Source organism: Equus quagga, unplaced genomic scaffold (assembly GCF_021613505.1).
Source record: "Equus quagga isolate Etosha38 unplaced genomic scaffold, UCLA_HA_Equagga_1.0 52638_RagTag, whole genome shotgun sequence".
Lineage (NCBI taxonomy): Eukaryota > Metazoa > Chordata > Mammalia > Perissodactyla > Equidae > Equus > Equus quagga.
Window position 1 is genome coordinate 1 of NW_025800173.1, and position 9,504 is coordinate 9,504.

Consider the following 9,504-nt stretch of genomic DNA (forward strand, 5'->3'; position numbering starts at 1 on the left):
ACATGGGGAAAATTTAACCACCTGTGAAAGCACTGTTGGGTAGCAGTGCTGTGGATCTGATAGCAGTATGGTGGCTCACTGGGACTGGAAACGAGCCTCCAGAGGACTGGGGGGGGGGGGCTCTGCTGTTTGGGGTTGGACAGTCAAGAACCCTGAGATGAAAAGCACTGGAAAAGCTCAAGGCTTTCCATGCAAAAAACTCCACTAGTACAGCCAGAGATCGAAATGTAAGCTTTTATTACTCCAGGACAACTGGGACTTTGCCAATGCCTAGCTTCGTGGGGCATGTAGTGTGAGTCACGATTGAGGACATAAAATCATTGTAAGCCAGTGTGATAGCCCTGGGCTACTTTTGAAGACACTCAGTTACACGAAACCTGGCTTGCTTCTAAAATCGTAAGTCCCATTTTCTTTTTCCTCCCTCTCTGCCTTATTCCCAACTTCCTGCCTTCTTGGGGCTTCTCACTGTCTGGGTTAACACAGGCCTTGGCTAGCCAAATTTTGGGTAGTGGCCCCTCTGTCACAACCAGTGCCTGAGCCTGAGGCTGAGCCTGTGGCCTCTGGAGCCTGACCTGGCTCGGTGCCCGTCTGTAGCACCTAGGGGTGTCCTGGTTAGCAGGTGGTCACCTTAAGCTAGCTCCCAGGTCCCTGGTGAAGCCTGCAGACACTGGCTTGATGGGGTGTGCTGCTGGACTCTCTAGGGCATCTCAGAACTCTCACTTCTAGCTGGGGGACTAAACCATAGGCTGGCCACACCTCACTTTTCCAAATTACAAGCAGCTGGGAGGGCCCCAGGCCTCATCTGCTCTGTTCTACAGAGTGGCCCCTTTCCCCCAGGGCTTCAGCAAATCCTAAGAGAAGGGCTAAGGGCCGCTGCTGTAGGCCTGGGCTGCAGACACCCTGCCCAGCCCTCAGGGGAGTCGGCTACCTGCTCTGTCCCACTGTACCAGCGGCCCCACTCCCTCAGCCTGTGCAGCTAGCAGCCTTCAGACATGCTCTCCTGCCCCGCTAACACGCCTCCCATGACATCAGCTTTCCTCCCCCAAATGCTGGACCGAAGGCAGGCCTTTGAGCCGTCCTGCCCTACTGATGGCTTCCAGCAGCTAGCCTGGGTGGCTCTGAGCCCTGCCTGTGCCCACACCGCGAGAACAGCAGGGGCCACCACCTGCTCTCCCCCGCGAGGCTGGGGCCCGCACCCCCACTGCCCATGGGCTGCCGAGGATTCGCGTGCCATGAGAACTTGTAGCCATGAGAACTTTGACTTCCGGGTTTTGGGGATTTGCCCAAGTGAACGGATCAGCTCTGAAATTCATCACTCTCTTCGGGCCTCTGCCTATGTTGGTGCTCTAGGCCCGAGCCTACAGAAGGAACAGGAAATGCCAGTTAGCAAATGGGGGAGGCTAAGGGCTCCCAGCTCAAGGGCTGGGCTGTGCTTCCTCCTCAGCTCCCAGGGCACTCTCTGGAACTAGGGGTTTCTATTCCTAAGCAGCACTTCTTCAAATAGCACCTGGAATGGCAAATGCCTACCGGGGCTTCGGAAGTGTTAGAAGCATGGCGGGGCGCTGGCTCCCCCAGTCTAAGGGAAGGTGCCATTGTCAGGAGGTGAGGGAGCTGGGACAGGGCCTAGCCCAGAATATACAACTTCCCAAGGGAGGTGTGGGGCTTCTAACCATCGTTAGAGGGGGTGGCCGGCCTCTGCGCTGTCCCATACCCTTGGAGGGCAGCAGCCTCGTCCCTGCACGATCAGAACAAATGCTCTGCTGTCTGGGGCTGGCATGAGGAGACGTGCCTGAGAGCCCCCGGTGGCTGGCCATCCAGCTGCAGAGCACATATGGGGCAGCCAGGGCCCCTCTGGGGTCCAAGCCCCGTCACCTGCAGCCTCTGGTCACATGGGGCCAGTCCCGGGGGTACCTGGGAGGGAGCTTGATGATAGCAGCTGTAGGCTGTCCAGGACCCCATCCTCATACAAGGCCAGCTTCTGCACCATCTTCTGCCGGGCCGGGTTGATAACAATCTGCGGTGGCTGCGATGACGCAGAGCTGTCCATGAGTGATCCTGAGGTGGAGACAGCACCTTCTTAGCTGCAGGGGCCATTGTCCCTGGGAACTCCTCGCTGACGATTCCAGCCTCACAAGTTTTCCCTGCCCCCAGCCTAGCTCCCTGCCCCTTCGAGACAGAAGTCCTCAGTTCCCCTTCTGAGGACAGGGCCTGGAAGGGGCTGCGCCATGGCCCTGGCTCCCAGCTAGGCCAGGAGTTTGGTCCTGGACAGAACCTTCTTTGTTCCCAGTTTTCAGGAAGTGAGCTCCTGGCCTCTTCTCACCCATCTTGGGGGCACGGCCTGGGTAGACGAGACAGCACCGGGCTGTCCTCTGTGCCCCTGTCCAAGGACAGGCAGGCTGCCTGCTCTGAGACACGGCCTAGAGCTTGCTAAGGATCAAGTGAGCTTAACAGCAGGCCCCAGTTCTCTCCTCCCAGAAGGCTGGGGGCGGGGAGTATGGAGACTGTTGTCAAAGGAGGCCCCTGGTCCCTCTTCTGGGTACCTGTCCCCAGCTACCTTCCACAGCTGTGGGCCGGGTACCCGGGCCACTCCCCCAGCTTGACTCTCGGGCAGTGCCCCCTTGAGTACAGCCGGCCTGCCCAAGGAGTGCTGGGGCCCAGGCGGCAGCCCCTTGCCCAGGGCTGCCTGGCAGGCCTGGGCCTGGGGGGCAACTCAGGGTCAGATGCCAGGAATGCAGGGCAGCAGACAGGCTGGACACACTCTCGTCACTCTCCACGGGCTGGTTGGGGCCTTTCTGGAGCCGCTCTGTAGTTTGGGCTGGGGCTCCTGAGGGCACTGCCAGGGGTGGCCTCAGGCTGGTACTGCTCAGGGCACTGCTGGCGGTAGACACGTAGGAGTTCTCCTGCGGGGAAGAGGGGCTGTGGCTGGCAGCCTCTGGCTCCAGGGACAGCCCTGTCACTGCTACCTGTAGCTTCTCCAGCCTCTCGTACACCTGCGAGGAGAGGGAGGGACTCTCAGGGCGAGTTGCCTGCGGGGAGCTCTCCGCAGCTCCTGGGTGGGCCAGGCTTGGCCACAAAGACCAGTTCTGGCCCTCACAGGGCTGCTCCAGGTTGTCTGTGACCTGCCTCGGGGCTTGGGCTGCCATCCCAGGCCTCGCGCAGATGCTCTGGGGGTTGCAGGGACAACTAAGCTGGTACACTCTGCCCCCGGGAAAGCTCTAGGCCTCGCCCCTTTGTCCTTGTCACAGGGAGTGCTGAGAGTCACAGCCACCAAAGCTAAGAACTAAGAGTGGCTCCTCTCTGTCTTCTAGAAAGCAGATCTCACTGCCCTGCTGCCCTCAAATAAGCCTTCTGTATTCTCAACTGTCAGAGGGGAAGAGGTGGGGGTCAGGAAGGGGACAGGAAAAGGCAGATGCAGTGGCGCAGTGCACCCAGAAGGGGGCGCAGTAAAAGCCCTTTGCCTGTTTCTACTTACCAAGGGGGGTTCAGTGGGGTTCTGGCCACCCCAAACAAAACCGAAGGGCAAGTGAGGAATGTTTGGAGACTCTGTCTCCAGAAAGAGGTCTGGCAGGCACTGTGGTTCACCACAGGGCAGTGCCAGGAATGTGGGGTTTCTGGCAGGCCACTGTGCCCCAGAGGTGGCCAGCATCTCAACTGCCCCCCGACCGCAGGACTACCTGGGTCATGGGGGGTCTCCTCTTGGCCCGGCGGTGCAGGCAGCAGCAAGCCAGCTGGCCCAGGGCTAGGCCCAGCTTGGGTGGACATGGCCCAGGCCTCGGGTCCAGGTGCTTCTTGTAGATCTGGGTAGCGATTGGGGCAGCCCAGGCATCTGTGGCCAGACCTGCTTGGATTGTGGTCTGGGTGCTTTTCAGGGCCACCCCGGCCTCCTCGGCCTCTTCTTCAACCAGGTCTTTCTGTGGGACAGATACTGTGAGAACGGCCCTGGGGCGTTGAAGCCACACCCCCCAGGCCCTTGGCACTGACTCCTGTGGTCTTTCTTGGGATGCGTTAAGCACCAGTGTGCACCCAGCACTGCCCTAGGCCCTAGGGATACAGTGACAAATAGAACGCCATAGGCCCACCTTCACAGAGCTGACTTCCTGGTGGGGAGAGGTGCCCACACATGCCTATAAACCAATGTAGAGCTGTGCCAGAGAGGCCCATGGGGTTTTGACCAGGGCCTGAGTAAGTGGCACTTGAGCTGGGATCTGAAGGCATGACCAAGGCAGAGAGGGCAGAGCGGAGAAGAGGAGTGCCCCATGAAGAAGCACCCCGGGGGGAAACGGGACTGGAGGCCAACTTGAGTTCTGAGATGGAAAGGCCCAGGAGGAAGCACCTGGGTCGGGCGGGGGGGGGGGGGTGCCTTTCAGGTAGAGGGAAAGGCTCCCATAAAGGTCCTGGGGCAGGCAGCAGAGAGCCAGCCAAGTTTGGAAGATGAGAGAAGGCTGCTGGCGGCAGGACCTGAGAGTTGTGGGGTTGGGCCACCTTAAGGGATTGAGCCTTCGCCCCAAGCACAGAGGAAAGCAAAGGGGCCACCATGATCTCTTTCTGTTTTTGAAGATTGCTTTGGCCGCGGCACAGAAAACAAATAAAAAGGGTCCAAGAAGACCAAAGAGGGACCTCTGAGGAGACTGGCGTGCTGCTCTGTGGCAGCGATGACCACATGGAGAGCAGCCCAAGCTGGGGTCGGCTCTAGAGATGGTGCCAACAGGACACGCTGACAGATGGGGAAAGTGAAGGCAGGGGGCTCCTGGGTTCTGGCCCGGACCTGCTGAAACCAAGTAATGGACGGAAATGGCCCAGAGCCAGGAGCAGAAGCAGCGGGAGGTCTAGCAGTTTGCAAACCGTGAAGAGCAAACATTGACAGAGGACGTTTTGGGCCCAGGAGGTGTCCGAGTGCTGTTAAGTGTGCGAAGTCAGCTTGCATATGAGGAAACAGGCCCAGCAAAGAGCAGGAATTTGCTCCAATACCACCTTCAAGCTGGGACGAGATGCCAGGTCTCCTGGCCCTGTCTCAGTCCATGGTGAGGCAGACAGGAACCAAGGAGGAAGGGGAGGGGGCTGCTCAGACCTGCCCCCACAACATGGAGCATTCGTCTGCAGCTTGCCCGTTGGGGCCTGAGAGAAGGCTTCTCAGGCCTGCCCGATTCTCTGCCACAGCCTCTCCCAGGCCTCTGTGTTCTGTTTTCCACTGCAGCTTCTGGTCCCAGCACACTGGGACCGCCCTGCAGGGACACCCCCTCCCCTTCCCCCAGCCCTGGTGAGGTCTGGAAAGGCCTATGGCATCTGCAGAAGAAAGACAGGTTTCTCCTCGGCAAGGTGAAGGAAGCTGTTTGGGGCCCTGCCTACTTTCAAAGATGAGTCAGCAGCAGAGGCTGGCTTCTATGGGGTGCTCTGTTCCAGATCATTCTGCCCTCCAGGGCTGCACCTGTTGGTTGCTAGGAGCAGCACCTCCCTCCCTCCCTGCCTCAGGAGGCTCACCAGATACTTGGTCCTGGCACCATGCGTCCTCACAGCTCTCTGGCCAACCAGGCTCTCCAGCACTACCTGGAGAGAGGGCAGGATGCAGAGCGTAGCAGCGGCTTCTGGCCTGGTGCTGCTCCAGGCCTTGGTGGGACGGGCCGTGTGCAGAGGGGCTTGTGGGGTGGACAGGGTAGCCCAGCCCAAAGAGGCTACTAAGGTGTGGATTAGGGCTGACGGGCATGGCCCTTGGATGGGCAGATGAGGACTGTCCCCCAGCAGGAACAGAGCCACACGCTATGGGACCGAAGCTTCAGTGCTTTGGAGGGTCCACTTGAAGAACAAGAATGTATGATGACAAATATGAAATGAGGTGCAGGGCCAAGGAAGGGGCCTGTGCCACAGAGGGAGGGGCTCTGGAGCTGAAGCTCCATTAGCTTCCTGCTGGGTTGGCCTCTGGCCCCACAAGGAATTCTCCAGGCCCTCCTGCCTTTGCCTGGCCACAGCTTCCCCGCTCAAGCCAGCAGAGGGTATGGCAGCTCACCACGCCGAAGCTGAAGGTATCGGTGTCCACAGCCAGCCTCCCTGTCTTGACATACTCCTCCGGCAGGTAGGCCAGGGTGCCACGCACGGTCCGTGTCCGGGCCACGGTGCTACTCTGGCTGGGGTTGGCCCCTGCAAAACGGCTGAGACGGGCCAGGCCGAAGTCTCCCAGTTTGGGCATCAGTCTCTCATCCAGAAGGACATTGGAACTTGGGGACGGAAGGGAGTGGTGTCAGCCTGGCCCTGGCCTTGGCTGGCCCTGCCCCCTACATCTGCTTGGCCCTGATGAAATCGGACTGGGGCCACTAACTCACACCTCACCCAGAGAAAGCGGCTGGCGCTAAGCAAGTATCCAGCTACCTGGGGGGCTCTGAGCCAGCAGCTGCCAGGGCACCCTCGTACAGTTCGGCCCCTGCTCATTAGCGGGGTGCATCCTTGACCTCTGCTTCTACACCTGTCCCATGCCAGGTACTCAGTGACCTGGGGCCTCCAGCTCTGATGTCCCCACCTTGGCCTCAAGCAGGAGAGGGTGGGCCTATCCTCACAGGGGCCACTCATGGCAGGGCTCCTCGGGATAAGACACCAGGCCCTGGCAAACAGGTGCCACTGCTCCCTGCTGGCAGGTTTGGGAGCATCATCCCCTTGCCGTAGACTCTGCCCCTGCAGTTCTCAGGGGCCCTAGCGGCCAGGCTACGGCCCCTCCTCACCTCTTGATGTCTCCATGGATGAGGCTGGGGCTGTCCTGATGCAAAAACTGAATTGCCCGAGCTGTGCCCAGAAGGATGTCCAGTCGCTGAGGCCAGGAGAGAGGGGGGCAGGCCTGGGTCTGGAGCGGCAGAGGGAGCAAGGGGCACAGGGGAGGCTGGGGGGCCACCGTTCCTTGACCCCCAACCCTCCCTCCACCTGTCACCACGGGATCTGGACAAGCCACTTCACTCTCTGCTTGTTTCCCCTTCTGGAAAACAAGGAGCCAAATCTCCATGAGCTACTTCACCAGAGGGTCAAGATTAAGCCATCCCAATGCTTCGTACAGCATGCCTACGGGACGTGCTTTTGGGAGTCGTTACCGACTCTGGTGGTCCCAGTTCGCGGAGTTCATTCATTCGTCCCAGGCGATCAGGATGTTGGTGCAAGCTTTCTCCCTGTTCCCCCAACCAGTGTGCTTCTCCTGAGTGCTTAAAGAGGAGGTCGAGGACGCTCTTGCCCTGTGGCTTGTGCATGCCACACAAGATAGGCAGGGCCCAGCTGCTGCTGCCCACTGGCCCCTTTTTCCAAAGGCGACACTGACAAGAGACTCCGGCTACGGTGCTTGCGCAGGGGAGAAGCTGGAGTCAGGCCACTCTGAGTCGACAACCCCCTTTTTAGAGGCACCATGGCCCAGCTTCTTGGGCATGCAGGAACAGCCAGGGAGACGCCACAGGAAAGAGTTCCAGGGAAAACAGGGACCCACCTTAGGTCAAACCCTGAGCTCAGGCCCTGCCTGCTGGTGGGACCTACTCCCAGAGGCTGAGAGCCCAGGCCCTGCCCCCTGCTAGCCTAGGTGCCAAGAGTGCTGCGGGTCCAGGGAGGTAGGCCACGCCGGGTAAGTCTACCTGGAAGTGGAGGCGGTCTTCCAGGGAGCCATTGGGCAGGAATCCGTAGACAAGGCAGTAGCAGCCAGTCTGAGCACAGTAGCCTGCAAAGTCCACGATGTTTGGGTGACGAAACCTGCTTGAAAAAGTGGGGCCTGAGTGCTCTGGCGCCCAGCCTCCACCACGGTTTCCATTTGGCCATTGCGGGGGTGGGTAGTCCCTGCTGGTTCCTCAGCTAGGCTGGGCGTGGCAGGCTTTGGAGGCTTGAGGGAGCCAGGTGGAGTGGTGTGTGGTCCTGGAGGTTAATGGGGCCCTGGTGCGGCTCTCTCTGCCACCAGTCAGGAAGGATGCCCCAGGCTCACCGTGACAGCTGCTCCACTTCGGTCAGGAAGCTCTGCTTCACAGTGGTCCACTCCAGATCTGCCTCCTGCAGCCCCCAGGGAAAACAGTATGCAGGCAGCATGAGGCTCTCGCAGCCAAGGACTGAGGACCACACCCACGGCCACCTGTCCTGGGCCCAGACCAACCAAGGGGCCAGGGACCTTGACCCGGGGAATCAGAGGGCTTAAGTAGCTGCATAGGGAAGCAGTGTGGGGGGACCAGAAAAGTGAGGGTCTGTTGCCCCCCCTCCAGGTCCTTTGTTGAGATGCTCCACCCACCTCCTTCAGCCTCTTCACAGCGTACACTGTGTTCCTCATCACAGCCCGGTACACACACCCAAAACCACCCTCCCCGATCTTCAGCTCTTCTGAGAAGTTGTGAGTGCCCCGGGAAATCTCATGGAGGGGCCAGCAGAACGGAGAGGGGTGGGCCCCCTGCAGGAGGGACAGCTGGCTCTCTGGGCTCGGCTGTGGGAAGAGACTCCGTATTAGGTGAGGACCTGTCTCCTCCCCTCTGCCCAGCCGCAAGCCCGTGCCCCACCTCCCCCAGCTGCCTCCCAGCTGGCTCCAGCGGGCTAGTTGGGGCTCCCAGATGTACTAAAGGCTGGGTTTCTTGCTCCTTCTCTGAAACCTTTGCTGGGGGCAGGACCCACCTACCTTGGTAGAGGAAGGGGCTGGGGATGCCGGTGGTGGCCGGAGGGCAGCAAGGCTTGGGACAGGGCCGAGCTCAGGCCCAGAATGGGTCTGGGAGCCTGGAAAAGCTTCATAAAGACATCAGTGAGAGGCAGGCAGAGACCGGCGGCAGAGGGTACAGCCGTGGCCATGGTCAAGGTGGCCCTTTCCTCAGGTCCAGCAAGTCCAACATCCGGGCCCTCTTACCTGGGGAGAGGAGGGTGGAGGCTGACGACTGCAACTTCCGGGGGCTGAGAGCCTCGGCCTCAGAGGGTGCAGAGAGGCTGCTGGGCTTCAGGGCGGTGGTGCTGGGGGGCTTGTTGGGGGCGGGAGGGTGCCCTGGGACGCCAAGGAAGGAAAGGACGGTTAGGCCCAACCGGGGGGAGGAGCCCCATGGGAGGCCGAGGGCGGCCCCCAGCCCGGGGGTCCCGGGCCGCGCGCTCACAGGCCGTGATGATGTCCCGAGCCCGGAGCAGCTGCAGGTGCGTGAGGATGCGCACGAGGTCGGCCACGCGGGCGTTGCGGTTGATCCAGGGCCACAGGACGCTGGCCGTGCGTTGCCCGGAGCGCTCGCACAGCCGCAGCTCGGTCTGGTCGCGCACGATCAGGGCGGCTGTGGGACGGGAGGGCATCAGGCCTGGGCATCCGGGGCCCGAGCGCCCCCCTGCCCACCCTCGCCGGCCCGCCGCCACCCACCGAACTGGCACCAGTCGGCGGGCTCCAGGGCGTCCATCACTTTGTAGAAGCGGCACATGACGCAGGGTGGCACCTCGTACAAGAAGTGCTGGGCGCCGGGGACCGCGGGGTCCCCCGGGCCCGGCCCCCCGGCCATGGCCGCCGCCGCCGCCGGGCCGGGGCCTCTCCGGGCGGCGGCGGGCGCG

General features: G+C 61.1%; 1 protein-coding gene across 6 annotated transcripts; it reads right to left on the bottom strand.

Moving 5' to 3' along the window:
* Positions 1–220: 220 nt before the first annotated feature.
* IRAK1 (interleukin 1 receptor associated kinase 1) lies at positions 221–9,498 on the bottom strand. 6 transcript variants are annotated; one of them, XM_046651235.1, is made up of 15 exons: positions 9,320–9,498; positions 9,069–9,236; positions 8,831–8,962; positions 8,609–8,712; positions 8,231–8,419; positions 7,934–7,998; positions 7,593–7,707; positions 6,708–6,793; positions 6,002–6,209; positions 5,479–5,544; positions 3,675–3,911; positions 2,555–2,990; positions 1,912–2,055; positions 1,671–1,735; positions 221–1,358 (listed from the first exon to the last, which is right to left on the bottom strand). In XM_046651235.1, exons 1-15 carry the CDS (start codon positions 9,453–9,455, stop codon positions 1,347–1,349), a joined length of 2,163 nt encoding a protein of 720 aa, XP_046507191.1. In that variant the 5' UTR covers positions 9,456–9,498; the 3' UTR covers positions 221–1,346. The 6 variants fall into 6 exon arrangements, with proteins under 6 accessions (XP_046507191.1, XP_046507193.1, XP_046507188.1 ...); XM_046651237.1 differs by having other exon boundaries at positions 2,759–2,990; positions 6,708–6,826; XM_046651232.1 differs by having other exon boundaries at positions 6,708–6,826.
* Between the last annotated feature and the right edge of the window lie 6 nt (positions 9,499–9,504).

Coding starts and splice junctions, on each gene's coding strand:
- IRAK1 (XM_046651232.1), bottom strand. CDS start 9,455: ATGGCCGGGGGGCCGGGCCCGGGGGACCCCGCGGTCCCCGGCGCCCAG. Junction 8,420..8,608: donor CAGCCCCTTCCTCTACCAAG/GTAGGTGGGTCC, acceptor CTCTTCCCACAG/CCGAGCCCAGAGAGCCAGCT. Junction 1,736..1,911: donor ATCATCAAGCTCCCTCCCAG/GTACCCCCGGGA, acceptor CTGATCGTGCAG/GGACGAGGCTGCTGCCCTCC.